This window comes from Aythya marila (assembly GCF_965140915.1).
Source record: "Aythya marila genome assembly, chromosome: 11".
NCBI lineage: Eukaryota > Metazoa > Chordata > Aves > Anseriformes > Anatidae > Aythya > Aythya marila.
This window is the reverse complement of record NC_139052.1, coordinates 12,842,402-12,861,364: the sequence shown is the minus strand read 5'-3', so window position 1 is coordinate 12,861,364 and position 18,963 is coordinate 12,842,402. Positions and strand designations below refer to the sequence as shown.

The 18,963-nt window shown below is 38.6% G+C and overlaps 2 protein-coding genes across 3 annotated transcripts in view; one reads left to right on the top strand and one right to left on the bottom strand.

Moving 5' to 3' along the window:
- IL16 (interleukin 16) overlaps window positions 1–12,611 on the top strand; it is a gene marked incomplete at its 5' end in the record, with an annotated part of 35,926 nt that extends 23,315 nt beyond the window's left edge. Inside the window, 10 exons of the mRNA XM_082769578.1 lie at window positions 671–803; window positions 1,743–1,830; window positions 2,322–2,797; window positions 5,140–5,278; window positions 6,445–7,540; window positions 8,916–9,099; window positions 9,769–9,870; window positions 10,562–10,811; window positions 11,403–11,528; window positions 11,787–12,611. Coding sequence (XP_082625704.1) covers window positions 671–803; window positions 1,743–1,830; window positions 2,322–2,797; window positions 5,140–5,278; window positions 6,445–7,540; window positions 8,916–9,099; window positions 9,769–9,870; window positions 10,562–10,811; window positions 11,403–11,528; window positions 11,787–11,980 — 2,788 coding nt within the window. The 3' untranslated portion in view covers window positions 11,981–12,611. The remainder of the gene's footprint in view (window positions 1–670; window positions 804–1,742; window positions 1,831–2,321; window positions 2,798–5,139; window positions 5,279–6,444; window positions 7,541–8,915; window positions 9,100–9,768; window positions 9,871–10,561; window positions 10,812–11,402; window positions 11,529–11,786) is intronic.
- A 779-nt stretch (window positions 12,612–13,390) lies between these two features.
- Window positions 13,391–18,890, bottom strand: STARD5 (StAR related lipid transfer domain containing 5; the record flags this gene model as incomplete). Of its 2 annotated transcripts, XM_082769242.1 has the most annotated exons (7): window positions 13,391–14,880; window positions 15,087–15,265; window positions 16,076–16,169; window positions 16,978–17,095; window positions 18,436–18,568; window positions 18,667–18,716; window positions 18,801–18,890. In XM_082769242.1, 6 exons carry the CDS (start codon window positions 18,888–18,890, stop codon window positions 15,118–15,120), a joined length of 633 nt encoding a protein of 210 aa, XP_082625368.1. In that variant the 3' UTR covers window positions 13,391–14,880; window positions 15,087–15,117. The 2 variants fall into 2 exon arrangements, with proteins under 2 accessions (XP_082625368.1, XP_082625367.1); XM_082769241.1 differs by having other exon boundaries at window positions 13,391–15,265.
- Window positions 18,891–18,963: the final 73 nt, after the last annotated feature.

Below are 18,963 nucleotides of genomic sequence, written 5' to 3'. Positions count from 1 at the left end.
CCCAAGAACTTAGCTGAAAAAACTGTTCTTCACTATTTGAAAGTTTGTATGATATGAATCAATGGCTTCAGTAGGCCTCTTAATGCATGTGGGTATTTTCAGTAATGCAGAGAAGAGTGTTCTCAGTTTCTATGTGGGCAAAATAAGGATTTAATCTGGAAAGGTTCAGTCTAGCAGCCACCAGGATTACAACAGTTTGTCATTAGAATTTTTGTATTAGCAAGTTATTCATATGTAGCAGAAGTATGAACATCCTTTCTGATCTTAAGAGACCATTACACTAGCAGAACACTAACAGACCATAAAAATATGAAAAGTGAAGTGTTAACTGGATAGGAAGGAAGGAAGATGTAGGTGGAAACTGCAGCTGAGCTGCATACAGCAGAAAGATAACAGACACAAAGCATGCATAGCTGAGCATGAAGTTCATAAATTGCATGCAACAAGTCCATAAATTGAAGAAAACTTGACATCCAGCTCATTCCAATTCCATTTTATGTAAAGGGAACAATGAGACATGGTGATTAATCTGTGATCAAATTAGAGGTCAACCACGTGGAATCTGTTTCTTGCATATTTTTACATGGGTGAGACAAGGTTGGGAGGAAAACAAAACATCTGTTTTATTCACATCTTTTTTTTTTTTTTTTTTATATATATCTCTCTGTAGGTGTGGAGATGAAATTATTGAAATTAATGAAACATCAGTACAAAATATGACTCTTAATGAAGTTTATGCCATGCTGAGTCACTGTGATCCTGGTGCAGTGCAAATTATTATCAGCAGACACCCTGAACCACAGGTATCATTGTATTCTTTCTGATTTTCAAAAAAATAAAACAAAAACAAAACAAAAAAAAAAAACACCAAACTGATGAACTAAGATTAAGTAAGAAGACAGGTGCTAATCTACAAGCAAGTGAAAGAATGTTGATAGGAAAGACTGTGATCCCTCTATAAGCATCACTGCAAGTATGAGACAGATTACGGTACAAACCTGAGATATGATCTTACATATCATCAAGTAAGATTTGAAGATTGATGGAGACAGTCTTACATAAGTTTCTGTGCTGTGAATAAGAAAACTACAGAAATAACATTTAAGGGATAAAACAAAATATATTTCTTAGAACAATAAACTGTATTCAAGAAAGGATTCTTAATAAGAAGAAATAATTTTTCCCTTGGAAGAGGGAACATACCCCTCCACCCCGAAAGATGGAGAAGGGGGGAAGAAAGATTTATACAGCCATCATCTTCCATACCATAATGAAAATTTAGGGCTTGCTCAACCAATGTTTGTTATTAAAATATTTTTTCTTAAAATAGTTTTCTACAAAATGCTTCGTAACACAAGTGCAGTATAAATGATAATGTTTAATTCATTGCATTAAATTATCATAAAAACTCAGTATTAAATCATCTTACACTGGTAAGTCTATAATTAAATTTCTAGTGAAATATGCAAAAGGACATTTATCTTTGACAGATCGCATTTTACCAAAACAACCACTATAAAAACCATGTGTATAGAGAAATTTCAATTATATTGGAATATATGCCAATATGATGGTGTGTATTTGCTTAGCTTTAAAATTCTCTGATACATGATATAACTAGGTCTATTTATTTCAATTAGAGAACTTAGAAAAATTAGAAAACTTTGCAAAAGGAATCAAGATTTAAATGTTACTCATCACACAACAATCTTGTAAGAGTATAACAGCATGATATTTCCTAGGTATCTGAGCAACAGCTAAAAGAAGCTGTTGCACAAGCTGTGGAAAGCAACAGATCTGGAAGAGATAGACACCAATGGAGTACTGAAGGTAAGAGTATGACTGCATTCATTGACATGCAGTAATTTTGACTTTAGAAGATATATAGGATGAGTATGTGCTGTAGTAGAATCCTTGGTAAGACTCAAGTTGCCTGGAGTCAGAAAGAAGAGGAGAAGAGCTCACAGTACATGACTCCTAACACGCCTCCTAAGATACGTTACTAAAGAATGATGAGAAAAGACATTTCTTTGATCCACAGCAAGAAAAAAAAATGCATTGTGCAAACAACTTCTTGCTCTTGCTTATCCTTTCCAGTGCAAAATCGCTGCTTAAAGCTTTTTAGACTGTCAGTAGGTGACAAGACCATGACAACAAAGAACTGAATTTAACCATTGACACACCTTTAACGGTGTGATGCATAAATCACAACTTTGCATCAACTGATGAAGGCATTTAGCCACAAATTTAATCAGCTGAATATTAGAAGCAAGCCCTTTGCATGTATCTGAATAGCCATTTTGATCGTGTTCCTGATACAGGTGTTAAAAAACTAGACACAAGCTGGCATGGAAGACACCCATGTGAAAAACACATTGAAAAGAATGCTGCTTATTGCAATCGCAGGGCACAGAAGCTAATGACCCGCTCCAGCAGTGACAGCAGCTACAACCCTCGGTCCTTGTGTAATAATGGAGCTGCATACCAACTGTGTGACTTGAAAGAAAGGGTACATAGCATTGATGTACCAATTACAAGACAGCCTGGACTGCTGTACTCATTGTCTGGAAATAATTTGGAAAGAAATTCCCCTCCTACTTGTAGTGAAGGAGGTCGACCCTTGCAAAATGCTAAGAAACCAACAGAGATTCTTGTTAGAAAACCTAAATCATCAAAGCCCAAACCTCCACCAAGGAAATATTTTAAGCAGGACTGCACAGGAAACGACCAGTGTAATGCAGACAGAAACGAAAAGCTTGTCTCCGAAGTGGCTATATCATCTTCTGCAAACCTTCAGGTAAAGCAAAATTTGCAAAATTTAAGTGTGTGCATTTGTGAGTGAGGCAGGGGAAGGAGTAAAGCAGAGAGAGTGACTTCAATGATAGCAGAAAAACAGGGAACAAAGAGTGTGTTTATATTTGTGAGGACTGGGGGAAGGGTATGAGGTGGTTCTGTTTTGAAAATAATGGAGAATGTATCTGAGTGAAGCCACCTGAGTTCTAAACATGATGTTCAAAACTGGTCAGAGTGTAGGTAAGTGTCTGAAGGAAATTTGAGACTGCGAGTTTGAATCCTAGTTAGAACAGCCTCAAGAAAAATTCCTTATTGACATTCCCTTGGAACATGTGCCACTGGCAGTATTGAGCATTCTGTGTCCTAATGGGACTGCAACAGTGAGGTTCTGTGGGCTGGGACTGGAGGAGTTTGGACTGCTTCTGATATCAGCTTGCTATGGTTCTTCCTAACTTCAAAATTCACAGTCATATAAGCAGAGAAGTCATGAAACAATTGCTTTGTTTCACCACTGGACTTCTTCGGAAGAAAGCACTAACAATATGCAGCAGGTAATCTTGGGCCCTTTTTTTTTTTTTTTTTTTTTTTTTGAGATGAAGAGATGAGGTATTAAATAAACCCATATAAGTTATCAGGTACACATGTGTTGATGAGTATTTGAAAAATTAAGTGCATATTTGTACATTACTAAATATTAGTTCCTTCTCTCATCTAAGATAAAATCGTAAGACACAGTGTTTCATATTTGCAGGAGCGTGCAGGATTGTGAGATATGCATGCTGAAACAAAGTTGTGGTTTGTTTAAAAATGGAACCTCTTTCCCCTGAATTTAGTAATGTCAGTAGAAACGAACAGATCTCAATGCAAAGCAAAACATTTCCCAACCTGCACAAGTCAAAATAAACTGATACAGCTTAGACTGAAGATGAGGTATAATGTTAACATCCAAGAAAGTTTCAATTCAGCACCTCATGAAAGGTGGTTTTCCCGTCCCCCTAAGAAGAGAGCAGTAGAAACATTCTCATCAACAGCTACTAGAATCACCTACCAGAAGTAAAATTCAGGGAAGTTAAGTAATTATTGAACTTATCACTGCACACAATTTATTACCCTTTACCCTTCGGTTATTCCAAATGATAGGGAGAAAAAATCCATCTTAAGATCAATAAAATCTGTGAAAAATCAAGTTTTTCTGTTAATGAAAATAATTTCCTCTAGAAAGAAGGTTTGTATATCTCAGGCAAATAGTCCTCTGTCCCAGGGAAACAGAGTTTCATGTCAGAAAGTATTTCAGATCGTTAAGACGTTTTATTGCTGCCTTTTTTTTTTTTTTTTTTTAAATTTCTTTTATTATTATTATTTTTTTTTCTCCAACCTTTTAATACTAGCCTGTTTGAGGCTGCATACCATAGGTTTTGTATGGGGATTCTGCAGACTGTAAGGTTGCTTTTTCATAACCAAGAATGATTATTGATTAATTGATGTTTTTGACCATGCTTTAAACTGCATCAATACAGTAGCTATAATCCCTATCAGTAGAGAATAAGATCAAACTGTACGTTTGGGTACAAAACAAAATGGTGCTTCACTTACTGAAAGTACAATGTCCATATATAATAGCAACAGAATACAAGCACAACTTTCAAGTAGGCCCCTAGTGAGAGTGGAGAAAGGTTTTCCTAGAACAAGAAAGCTGCACAACCACAACTACCACACTAGAGAAAACTTAAAAAAATCTTCAATTACTTTATTTTTATTTTATTTTATTTATTTTTTTTCAGGACACACAGTCCCTGCTTGTTTTTGCTTCCTATTTGTAATCCTGTAGTTTAACTACAGAGGGAATTTCCAGCATCACAATAGAGCAGATGGCAATCTAGTGTCATTGCTAACAAAGGAATCAAGAGCATCTGTTAATGGTGCTGACAATAGCATTCATTGTAACCTCAAATTAATCCTCTCACCGTGTTACCAGCCAAGAATATGAAAGGGAGAGTTCTGAAGGTGCAGTAGTGACTTAGCTTGTCCTTAAGGGCAAAAGGTCTTCAAGAGAAAAAAAATGGTTTATGGTGTTTTTGCTGTTGACTAAATTTTTGGGAAGTTAACTGCATTTTTTTTTTCAGCCTGTTTACCAGTGTGCCATAAAATATCAGGCTGGGTCTCTTGAAATACAGAAACATTTAAACCATATGAGGAATACAACTCAAGCAGAAGTGAAAACTTGATTCCTACTCAGTATTTCTTTTCAGATTACAAGTAAATGAAAATATGTTTTTCTTCAGATTCATGTAGTGTGGTTTGCATAATTACATTCTGACATGCTTCAATTTCCTGTTTGTTCAGCAGGAAGTTAGAGAACCAATGCTAGAGGGACATCAAACAGACGTAACTCACAGTGTCTTCGCCACTTCTCCTACAGCATATCATACTGAACACACAGCTGCTGTTCCGGCAGGCAGAGATCAAGAAAGAAAATCAAATTTAGGTATGTTTAATGTGACGCTTGCAGATGAAACTAGCATTTAGTTTGGGCTGACTTCACCTCCATCTTTAAATGTAGACTTCACCCATGTTTGTAATTTTTTGGGTGAACAGATGAAATTTTAATCCATTGATCAGGCCTTGACAAAGGCATTAAAGGAAGGACACTAGATGATTTCTTGTCCATTTAAACTTTTACAAGTATACTATTACTGTATTTTTTCAGATGATGCTTTGCTTATTTATATTGAAAAAAAATAATATTAAAGTTTTGTTTTAGTATTTCTAAAATACAATTTTATGTATAGATTCAAGACAATCATTGTAATGGTACAAACCATGTATAATAAATTACTATCTTAAAAAATTAAAGGAAGTAGTGTTAAGGGAACTAAACAACCTCAGGAGGTCCCCTTCCAACCTAAACCTTTACAGAAATTTGTACCTTCTGTCTCAGATCATTAAAAGAATATTTCCTTAAACATTATATCTTTCTTTATTCTGCGGCAGATAAAAGTAACTGTGCAAACGTACAAAGAAAAATTTGCTTCCATTCATCTCTACTGTATCTAACCTATAAGACGTTAAGATACTTTATTAGCCTGTGATGTATGAAATATTCTTACAAGAGAATTCAGTTACTAATTACTAGAAAAATATAAGTGGAAAAGTTTGCACAAATTTCAGCTAGCATAAACATTAATCTAAGATCTTCATGGGAGAGTCTATTTACACCAGGATATACTTAAAAATGTAGGAAACAAAAATGAGCTTTTAAAAGAATTTACTATAACAACAGCTTTTTCACTGCACTGCAGGAGACATTGCAATTTTATCCATCTAGTTTAACTGCTATAGTTTGTATTATGACTTCAGCGTCTCAAAATTTCAGGTTACCTTTAGAAGTTACAGCTCCTTTGGAAAAAAGAGCCTGTGCCTAAGCAAGCCTGGTTTTTCAGTTAATTTCAGTGTCAGGAAACAGAACTTGTAGATCAAGAGCTGTGAATTTAAAACATTTAAGTTTTCTAGAAAATGTTAAAAAAAAATAGAGAAAATACTTATAGAGATGAATGAAATTCAAATTTAGTGAAGTAATAGGATGCATAAATAACGGATGGATAAGGAGAAGGAGAAGGCACCTTGCTAATAATCAATCTTTCTCTAATATAGGAAGTCTACTTTCATCAATACAAAGGCCTGTACTTAAGAGGCAAGCACGGGTAGATTATACTCTTGATACAACAACAGAAGACCCTTGGGTTAAGATTTCTGACTGCATAAAAAGTTTATTTAATCCTACAATGAGTGAAGATAACAGCCACTTAGATTTGCAACCTGGCATCAACACAAATGAAGAAAATCAAAACCGAAGCAGCTCAGAGGCAGTTCTGCAGAAATCAGAATCAGAAATAGTCAGTTCAAAAGTGCTAAAATCAGATGAAAATGACATTGTGAAAAAGGGTCCTCCTGTTGCACCTAAGCCAGCCTGGTTTCGCCAAAGTCTGAAAGGACTAAGGAAAGCAAATTCAGACCTGAAAACACAGGCAGATCAAAGTCCTCCTGGCCTTCAGAGTATTTCTACCAAAGAACTGCAGTCCAGTTTATCCTGTCTCTCTTCCAGAGGATCATCAATAAAACAAAGAATAAGCTCATTTGAATCTTTGAGTGCTCCTCAGTCACCTGAAAAAGTACACCGAAGGCTTAGCCTGAAAACATCTGTCCAGAAAGAGCACCCTCCCAGCCCAAAAGGGTCAGAGGGGTCTCCAACCCATATTAATCAAGCCTTTCTCCAATGCTCTGAAAACAGCCAACAACAGTCAAAGTCATCTGTGGTCATTGGTACAAAAAGCCTAGACAGAACTTCCCCTCCCAAGGAGGTCCTACCAGCTAGCTCAGAGGAAAGCAACAATGCCAACCCTGAAAATTCCTCAGGCCTTTTAACTACAGAAGCTATTCCAACTTCCCGTGCATTATCAGTAACAAAAACACATAACCTAAGATCACGAAGCTTTCCACTTACCACTACCCAGTCCTGTGAGATGATGAAGACATACGATGAAAAATACAGCAAAATCTATTCCATCAGTAGCCAGGTGTCATCTGCTTTAATGAAATCTTTGCTTTGCCTTCCTCAGTCCCCAGTCCCTTCTGGAAACAGTGCATGGGAAGCTCTGGAAACCTTGTCTCAGTCCTCTGTGGAGGAGGATGGGACTTCTCTCTTACCTGCAAGTGAGAATCATCACATGGACACTGGATTTTCTCTAAAGTAAGATACCATATTTAAAATCAGATTTGCAGATCAGTATTGCTGAGTCTGTGTTCTGATTAGCTGACAGATTAACACTCTACGTTAGGAGCACACAATAGTAAAACGCAAATTGAGTTAAGGAACTTTTAAGAGCACAAAAGTTTGAATGACTTGTGTGATTATTACTTTTATTTTTTATTTGTTTTATATAAACGTGGACATATTTCAAAGTTCCTCCTAGTTAAAGATACTGAAGGTAAAAACATCATTACTAATGATGAAAAGTATGCATTTGCCAGTGAGGAAACAGAGGACTTTGAGTACGTTATTTCTAAATTATGTGAAAACCTTATGATTAGGCTTCCCCAAAATCAAATGCTGTAGCTAGTTAAAATGATGAGATGATGTAAAAATCCTGGCACTCCTAATGTTTGACTTGAGTGTCACCAACTCTCTGGGTAATTTATGCAGTTATACTGTGTATCACTGCAATAATACTTCTGTCTTAAGCAGAAGCAATTCTGGCTCAAGTACATGAAAGTGATGTAGCGGAGTGAAGCCTAGGCACTCCCCATAACACAACAGTATCACCCTGATCAGTATTGCTTCCTATGATTCGTATACATTTTCTGTTAACAGCTAGTAAGGGATTTCAGGAAAGAACAAAGTGAATAAAGATAACACTTGGCAAAATATTTCAAAAGTACATTTGAACCTTGCAAAAATTCTTTCAAAATTCTATTGCATGGGTTAAAAAAAAAAAAAAAAAAAAAAAAAAATCTACTATTTGTCTTCTCAGATACAATTTTATTAACAAAACTTATTACCTTTTGCCAGAGAGTTATAGTCTGTGATGGCTACACATCAAGATATATACATGGTGATACAGATAAACCCTGGATTTCAAGTGTGCATCTGAATCTCTTAAATCTGCACAACTTGAGTAGTATTTTCTAGCTCTAATTAAAAATACTGTGAAAATTGCCTCTTAGAAAACCAATCTTACATGATTACCTACAAGAATTTCTTGATAAAAAATGAAATAGCCCCAAATCACAACTCTCCTCTTTATCTAATTCCAGGCTTATCTGGAAAACACAAAATCACATGAAAGTGAGAAGTTGAAAAACAAAATAAACAGCAACAAAACCACAGATATTTATTCAGGTCTGTTTTAGCCTGGAGCCGAGAGATTATTCCTGTTCTCCTATATGATGGTTCCTGCTTCTGTTAGGCTATGATATATGTATTTATAAGACTTATTTTGCAAGAGAGCTGCCTCCCCAAAAATGGTAATCAAAATATGACTGCTCTAGAATTGTCTGTTCCATGCTTGTGTATATTCTTTCATAACTCAACGTTTACTTTTTATTCTTTTCACAATGGGACACAGCCTTTCTGAGTTGAGAGAATACACTGTGAGCTTAGCAGACAGTGAGAAAGAGGAAGAGAAACAGGAACACGGCTCACCTCAAGCATCCGGTGTGTCAGGGCAGTCCGTCATCTCTCTGCTTTCCCCTGAGGAGTTAGCAAAGCTTATAGAGGAAGTAAAATCACTAGATGAAGCAACCTTAAAGGTAAATCAACTTTTTTTTTCTGTGTGATTTTCAGAAAGCTGTGGAGTGGATGTGCCTACTTAATCTTTGTGACCTTACATTTTTCAGAAATGAAATTAATACGTATCAGTAGCAATACTTAGTTCTTTTGGTCTGAAATCTTAAAGAAGTCTACCAAGATAACTAAGCAAGACTAACACCCATTTAAGTAACTGATAGCAGCTACAGAGCAGGTGAGGTCAGTGTGTGCAGAAGTAGACACTGATATTTGGGACACCTTTCATTTTTCTGTGGTTCCCAGTCTGAGATTCCTAATGCATACTCTTGGGGATTGAACATCCTTTAGTCCTAGTGGCTTCATCTAGAATTTTGATAATGTTCAATATGAGCCAAAATCAAGGCTAAACGTGTGTATTCCAAAACTATAAAGACTTTAATATAATCCAATATATAGTCCAGCCCTAATAGATAACCTATTTACAGAACATAACAGTTTTAGACACAAAAACGTTTTATAAAATAGGTAATTGATTTGTGAATTTGATCAGTACTATAAACATGTCTCAGCATTATATCCATGTCCTTAGGCCTCATTACAAAATTCCCATAGACAAAAAGAAAATGTATGGATTCCAGTTATTCTGATTTATATATTAAGATGTTCTTAACACAATTCCCTTCTCTGCCTAGGAATTTGATGATATTCATGTTACAATTTTGCATAAAGAGGAAGACACTGGGCTTGGATTCAGCCTGGCAGGTGGCGTTGATCTAGAAAACAAAGTGATAACAGTAAGTAGCATCTTTCAAAAAATGCTCTGAAAACAACTACTCTATCTAAAAAGAAATGTGTAACTTGATGGTTTTCTGCTACAGAGGTTTTCTTTTGGCATAATCAAAATAGGCAGCTGGGCTGATAGATCAGAAAAATCAGTCTTAAGTGTGCAAGAACGAGATTCTTCTGCACAGTGCTGCCCTCTCCAGGTGACTGGTCGTGGCGTCCTGTTTCCTCGGGCACCATCCTAAACAGCTCTGAAATCGAACAACCTACACCCCTCATGCTTACAGAAGACCCCAGCGCTTACAGAACACCATACAGGGTGGTCAGTGCTACCAGGAGTGAGGTGTGTGTATAGACAGGCAAGGGGTCTGAAAGCTAGAGACTAGCTTCATACCTTCTGACTGGCAGAGTAGCAAGAGGGTCAAGAAGTACAGGCACGGTACGTACTGTGGGCAGCAGGGTATTTGGCCATCTGATATCAGGGCTAGACAGATTGCCTTGCTGCCTGATGAGTCCTGTGTCCCGGAGAGCTTCTCTGTACAAATACTTTCAGCCTTCAGCCCTGAAATGTGCTAGAAACAATTTCTTCCTGTCGTAGAATGAAAAATGCACATAGTAAAAACTACTAACCATAGTGATTTATCTTGTTTTTCCCCCCTCTCCTTTCTTGTGTGTCTGCATGGTGACTGGGATTTTCAATAGGTTCATAAAGTGTTTCCCAACGGACTAGCATCTCAGGAAGGAACCATTCAGAAAGGAGATGAAGTACTGTCCATTAATGGAAAGTCCCTTAAAGGTGCAACTCACAATGATGCATCAGCAATCATGCGACAGGCTCGCCAACCCAGACAAGCTGTTGTTGTCACTAGAAAAGCTAAAGATGGAGAAAAAAACAGCATTTCAATTGATTCTAGTACATCTTCAGTAGCAAGTGATGCCTCACAAGACTCTGGTAAGTTCAGTGCAATTACCTTGCTGCCCCCACCTACTACATGTTTAATCATCAACCTGAAATCCTTGCTGTTCATAAAACAGCTCAGTAAGGCTTGGTAAATTTGAGAACCATGATTATGGACAGAACAGTTAATAAACAATCCTGAAATAGGTATTTGGAATAACTTTGTTAGAGAGGAAAGGAATTGATGGAATTCTAAAATAAATGAACATTCTGGAGATCTGGAGCTTTAGTTATGTCCTGCAAATAAAAATTAGCAGCTTCATGGTTAATAAAAATTTCAAAATTAACATCAAGTATGTTTATCATAAATTTTGTTCATTGAACATATTTTTATAATTCTAGTAAATATCACCAACTTTCATTTTTATATTTCTATTCTGCCATGAGTTCAAATACAACTTACTCCAGCTTCCCAGAGGGCCTTACAATCACAAAAAGAGGAATTAAAAGCTATCACTTCCGTTTGCATTTGGCAGTTTATAGTGCCTTTGCAAACAAAAGGGTTCATTTTTTGTAACAGATCCAGATTTCATAACGTTTCCAGATAATGTGGTGCCCATCTGATAACTTTCCATTTATTTTCAGCAACTGAAGATACAATCTGCACTGTAACTCTAGAAAAAACACCTGCTGGTTTGGGATTCAGTCTGGAAGGAGGAAAGGGCTCTATTCATGGAGATAAACCCATTGTCATCAACAGAATATTTAAAGGTAACACTCTTGAACGTGTATACGCAGGTTCTTAGCTGATGCAAATGTGCACTTTATAACTGACTGCTAATTTATGCCCACGAAAATTTATTTATTTATTTATTTAAATGCAGCATTATCCCATGCAGTGCAAGTAGTTTTTGCCTGCTGAGACCAGGTGGTTTATACCAAACATGATTGTGATTCTTAACGAGTGAAAGAATCATTAAAAATGCCTCCATAGAAATAATTATTATTTTTCTTTTTACCCCCCTCTAGGGACTGCGCTAGAACAAAGCAGCACTGTTCAGCCTGGTGATGAGCTATTACAAGTGCACACAACTGCCATGCAAGGACTCACTCGTTTTGAAGCATGGAATATAATCAAGGCATTACCTGATGGGCCCATCACAGCTATCATCAAAAGAAGAAATCCAAGCTCTATTACCACCAAGGCATCTGAAACTTTGTAAGAGGAGTAATTAGACTACTGCCAATATTACAAAAAAAAAAAAAAAAAAAGGGGGGGGGGGGCATAGGAAGCTCTCATTTGGCTAGCAGAGACAGATATTCAGAAAGCATACATGAAAAGTACATAATTTTACTGGCAGTTACAGAGAAAACTGTTTGGGATAAAATGCAAAGATGTGCATAAAACATGCAGTATTATTTCAACATTCAGAAATGGTTGTCACAAATTGTAGAATGATAAAAATGACTTTATTAATAATATACTGGTTGTAATAAAATATGACAGCTATAGTAAGCACTCTCCTATTTTAAGCCATTAACTGAACTATCAGAAGCACATTCTGTGGTTAATTATTCAGTTCTGTTCTGCTACTTTTGCTTCCTGCCTTACCTCCACAGGAGGAAAAGCCAACCACTAAACACTGCAACACTGGATGCATAAAAGGCAGAGAAAGTGGGATGCATCTTAGGGTAGCAAAACTAAAACGTGCCCTGAGAAACTCCAGCTTCTCTATTCAAACTGCAGAGCAGCCAAAAGCTAAATAGAGTAACTCTACTAGCAGTTGAAAGAGATATGTTGACTCCAGAAGGCAAACACAGGGGAGTGTCTCACCGTATTGCAAGGGTGAGGCAGGAAGCTGAGGGTAATACAGTGGAGTTTCTCCCAACCTTCCTCCAGCCAAAAGTCTCGGAGTACTAGAGTAGGAGAGCAACAAGGGCATTTAGAACCAAGACTTACCTTCTGACCACAGATGTATTTTGAAATATCATTTTGCTAATTTTGTAAGGAAAAATGCCAGTGAGTGTTTCTGAATGCAAATATTTATTCTAAAGCACTAAATAATTTGGACACAAAAGTATACTTCAAATACGGCTATCAGTATTCTGGGCCTGCTCTCCAAACACTGTACAGAACGGTACAAGCAGCACATGCATCTATGGGAAGGGGCTCTTGTGCACCCTTTGGTCCTCTCTGACCCATTTCTCTAAAGGGAGACAAACAATGCCAGGATAGAAGTATTCATTCACTAGTTGAAAGCCATATGGTTACATTGGTTATTGTCTTTGGCTGTTCACCTTCCCCATACTCTGGGAATTTGCCGCATCCTTCTTAGGTTACACAGGGGATTCCTCCAAGATCTTACAGGATGATCTTCACTGGGACATTTGCATCTCCAGTTTGGCATAGCAGAAGACTGAATGTTAAGCGCTCTTAATTCTTTCTGAATAGAAAACACTGAGCACTCAGAGAAAGGATCCTCAAGTTATTTCAATTAAGAGATTCACCTATCCTTTATTGTTCAGAGTAATATAAAATACAACAAATATACAATAAATACTAATAAAAGGCCCCCACTGCCTGCAAAAGGTTTACTTGCAGGAATAATCAGTGGTGATTTGAACTCTGCTCATTGAGCTTTTTACTAATTAATCATAATCCTGCAAAGATCTGCCCAGATATCCAATTTCATGCCCAACTGAAAACTGTAGTATGTTTACTTAAATACGTATGAACCTCTGTAGTATCAGGCCCCCAATCTCTCCTCAGTGAATGCATTACCCTTCTTTAAGCACAGAAAGCAGCCATCTGAAACGGAAATACAGACAAAGAAGTTGAGAGGGTGAGTGCTCTCACCACAACACCTGGTGGGGAGTACAAACTGGAGTGAAAGCTCTTCTCTGCCTTATTGCATTGAATTCAGAGATGCTGGAGGTCTGAGTGTCTCTTTAGGTTTCTCTGTGCATGGGAATGTGGAGCAATTTTAGAGAATCTTTAGAGAATCATTCAGAAAAACAGCAAGACATAGCAAAAAAATATTTATTTCATCACACTTGTACAGGTTTTTACATATTTCTTTGCAAAAGAGACTAGGTTAAAAATTGGTTCCTTTAAAAATCTATTCCACAGGGTTAGAATTACAGTGGAAAACTTTGTATGCAAATCTATACCCCATACTAAACATAAATACAGAAAAGCAGAGCATAATAACCTTGTTAAATAACCAAGTTACAGCATTAAAATCACAACCTACATTTGAATTTCTAATACAGCAATTTATCTTCCTTTTGTAATTATATGTAACCCATAATAATGTCTGACACTCCTGCAGTAACCACAAGCATAAATATTTTCAAAAGCTGCACACATCACTACACACTAGATCAGGAGCTGATTTCCTAAGATAGTGCTGTGAGGTAAACCAGTCTTGAACAGAATGAAACGTTTTTATGGCCTGTCAAGTCACTACTGAGCTGCAGAAAAATTATTTACCCGTTAAGACCTCTCACCACAAAAACTGGTAAAGTGTTTAAAATACATGATCATTACAAGTGCAGTTAAAAAATAGCAAGTAAAGTGCTTAATGCTCATTATTTATTGCCACTATGTCAGTGCAGTTTGGTTCATGACACTGTGGAAATCACTGGTTTTGGTAGAGGGAAGGAAAGAAGAGTGTTTATGTGCCAACCAACAGACCTATGAATTGATTTGCACTGCTAGATCTTAATTTAGGAAAAGAAGCACCTAAGATACATTTACCATGAGGACTACCTGTTATCTGCGGGAACAAAAAAGTAGATCCCACAAAAAAATCCAATCAATTCTGACTTTTAATTCTTACTGTCCTGGTCTCAATGAAACATCTTAGCAGCTCTGTGAGGGCTGACAGCAGAAGAGCTACCTCTCCATTTGCGGAAGGAACATTATTCCGCAGGAGTCTACAAGGAGCTTCAGAGACAAAACAGGGTGACTTGCACCTGACTAATACTGGTAATGCTAAGTGGATTTTAGTGATGCTCCTCCTCTTAGGCAGTGAGAGAGTTCTAGTACACTCATCTTCTCCCTTCAGCCAGCCAGCAGTGCTGCCTCCAGGATTCTTCCAGCCTCTGGTATGACATTCTTCTAATTATGAAAATGAAGGAGAGCTCATTAGAAAAGTATGCATTGCTTTGAATAGAAACAGGCAGAAATTGCAGTTTTAAAAATGTACTTAATCCATTCTTCCCATTTCACTTTTCCCAAGTATCTTTGCTGGTTAAAATAATGGCTATAGGTCAGCTTCATATTTCCCATGATTTCTACCCTCAGGCTACCAGCTCTTTTCCTACCCTCAGCTGCTGATGTCAGCATTTGGTCTTGTCATGCTTTTAATGCCTTAACGGCTTTGGTCAGATTGCTGTAAAATCCAGCTATGCTAGCTGGAAAGAAGGAATCCACCACCGTCTGGGGAAGATAGCCACCAAGATCTGTCTGAAAGAAACTGAGGAGCTGAGTCTTATCCGGTTCCCTGCAACGACAAAGGAAGTGATTTTAGAGCCAGAGGTTTGGAAACATTTAGGACTTCACAATTACTCTTACATGCATTATCTGACAATGGATATTTCTAAGTTCTTTTTTTTTTAGGAAGTAAGAAAACAGCAGACATCATCTCTATGAATGTGGCTATCCCCACAAATCAAATTACAGTTAAGCTAGGCCCTCATTAGGTACACAATTCTGTTTATGAACTATGACAATGTAATAAACAACAGGATACTCATTTCCCCCAAATTAAGACCATACTTGTATGTTCTGCTGAATCTCTGTTTAAGAGGTCAGCAAGAATCCTACCACAATGATAGTTCCTATAACACTGAAGACCCACGTCCAAGAGAGACTAATTCATCACACAGAATAGAACAAAGGGCTTTATGGGCTTAAGTTGAGCCAGGGGAGTTTTAGGTTAGATGTTAGGAAGAACTTCTTCACTGAAAGGGTTGTGAGGCACTGGAACAGGCTGCCCAGGGAAGTGGTGGAGTCACCATCCCTGGAAGTCTTCAAAAGACGTTTAGATGTAGAGCTTAGGGTAATGGTTTAGTGGGGACTGTTAGCGTTAGGTCAGAGGTTGGACTCGATGACCTTGAGGTCTCTTCCAACCTAGAAATTCTGTGATTCTGTGAAAGCAAGTACTCAGTCATAATGACTACAAGTCACAGGAAGATGGGAATGTGTTATTGTTGAGGTGCTACAGATCAGGTGTAGCCACATACACAAAAGTACACTGCACAATGGATAAGTAGGGCTTCAGAATACAGTGGTCAAATAGATCTCTACTTACCCTGGAAGAGGTATACAGAAACAGCCACAGGGATAATTCAGCCCTCTCACAAAATTTGGTTGAGGAGGACACTGTGGGTGTTCCACATTGGTGGCTACAAGAAAAAAGCAATTATGAAGAGATGTAATTTTCACAGGAGATGGGAAAGGGTCCTTTGTACTCAAAGCACCAGCTGAGAAGTAAACTCACTATAAGAGAATACATGTATATTTAAGAATGGCTGCATAACATTTTTTATGTTGGGCTGCGCCATGCATGCAGTAAGAAAAAAAAAATATATTAAAAAGGAACCACTCTGGCCAGAGAACTGAAAAAATCAAAGTTTTAAATTCAGAAGCAACTGTTACTGAGCTCTAAATATTAAGACGTTCTAAGGGAGTTTTATTGAACCTGTACTGTGTGAGTGCATTGCTTTTCTTGAGAGGTCATTCAAGTTGCTTCCAAGTAATCCATGCCACATAGGTACAGGTACCTTGACTGCTGAGAAGTTGCACTCCAGCACGTATATAAATTGCAGGCAAATCATTCCTAAACAGAATGGGAAAATTGGGCAGCTGGACAGAGGGGCAATAAAAGTACTGCCTTGCAACTAGCAAACAATAGGACAAAAAGGAAAACAAACAAAGAAGCATCCTTCCATGAAGCAGTTTCTTAAAAAATCAGCACTATTTGGTTTCATAGGAGCCACAGGCTAGCAGTATATTCTGAATGTTAACGTGGCTTTATATACATGTATATACTCTGCCTAAGAAAGAACAGTGAATAGAGACCACTAATATTTTACCTTTTGATCAAAATCAGATCAATAGCTAAAAACCAGCACATAACTCACTTTGTGTTTTATATTTATTTCTGGTAGCTACCAATTAACTCCCAACACAACATGAGCACAAGCATCTTACCAGCAGATAGCATTGTCCCATCCTCATATTGCTTCATTAGGACCACATCCACAAATTCTCTTGGTGAAATAATCCTCATGAAAGCTGAAGGGGTTGTGGTTCTGCATACAGAGACAGCCTAGAAATTACAAAGCCCTTATGTCAGTTGATGCTCTCACAAGAACAGAATAAAAATCCCTGTGCTTTCTGGTACTCTTTTAGTTACGCTTAAAAAACTTATCATGAGTTCTATGACACCATTTGCAAAAAATGCAAATCAACACAGGCAAAAGGATCCAAGGTATGTTGACGAAGGACAGATTAATGAGGAAAAACACAACGCTGCATTGTTCCCAGGTCACTTAAGGTCAGATACCACAAGGGTTAAAGAAAAGCAGATCTGGCACATGTATGCTCATGAGACAGTTAAAACACTTCTCTTTTCCAGGAATTCCGTGAAGGTATCTTCTTTGTAGCGTATCACATAGTAAGGCAACTTGATACCCAGACTTGTTACCCTGAAGAAACCTTAACACTTTCATCCTCTTCTATGGAGGTTGTATAGTGGATGGACACCCCAAAAAAGAAGTTTCTACTATATCAGTAAATGCTAGCAAGTCTAGCAATGTCTGTGAACCTCAAATGGCAAGTTGTACCACTTCTAAAGTTGAGGATTATAACACTGATCACCTGTAAAGTTCCAACAAGAAAAACTTTCACAGGACTTCCACAAACACCCCTGGGAGTGGTTGTGGTTGCATCCTGGATATCCCCAAGCACGAATATCCCCTTTTGATTTGGGGTTCTAAATAGAATGTTTTTAAAATTCTAACACACAAAGAAAAAAAAAAAGGAAATCAGACCGTACAGTCGTATGGTTACAGGAACAGCAGCAGCCACTGCTCAACCACAGCCCTTTTCATCTGTAGTGCTCCAAGTGCAGCATCTGTGTTTTGAAGAGGGAGACACTGAGGGCAAAGCGCCGAGCCAGCCAAAAACAGTGGCACAGAGCACTGGGTGCTGCCATGGTGCAAGACAGGGCCTGAATTAATGGTTGATGATGTGAACCTTCACTACTTACTTCAGCCTATATGCTCTCTAAACCTCCTCTTTCCTCACAGATAGCTCATTCAAAATAATCACACTTACCTTGATTTGCAGCATTAACAACAATGTTTTGCTGGAATATTTATAGTTTAAAAAGATGTAAGTTTACAACATTATTTAGCCAAGAATGTACAGTAGTTCCTTTCACAAAGATAATCCACTGATAATACATACATGTACAATTGAGTACAATTTTGAGTAAAAAGAATAGATTGCTAATCCCAGTACTGTCACACTGATCCAGACAGAGGCTGCACAACTTCTAGAGGCTCTTTTTACCTGCACGTGACGTAGGCTGTTTCGGAAGGCAGAGCCCAATTCCTCTGAAACCCCGCTCACTAACCCCACCGCCACAGCCCTTAAGGAACTCACATCACTGACGGCCTCCACAACCTCGAAGTCCTTCACGTTCTGGTCCCACTTGGTCCTCAGCCCGCCGGCCACCGGCTTTATGCACTCCCACACATCCTCCGGGCGGGCGGCCACGGTCCCCTCCGCCCTGTACCTGCGGCAGGGCGAAACGAAAGCAAACCCCGCAGCTCCACCCCGCATCGTCCCCAGCACAGCCCCGGTCGCTCCGCGAAACGCCCCGGCTGTACTCACACGTTGCCGCTGAACTCTGCCGAGGGTCTCCAGGACACCACAACCTCGCTCTGCGGGGATGGGTGAGAGCTGTGAGCGGGCACCAAACTGACCCCCGCCCCGATCCCACCCCACACGTCCCTCCCAGGGCTCACCGTGCTTCGGCAGCCCCGCCAGCCGCCGGGGTCCTGCCGGTACTGCCCGATTTTGGCCGCCGCCGCCTCAGCGAGCCCCGCGTAGTCCATGGCCGGGCAGGGCGGAGCTGCCGCTCGGCCGCCGCCTGTGAGGAGCCCGCGCCCTGTGGGCCGATGGCGGCGC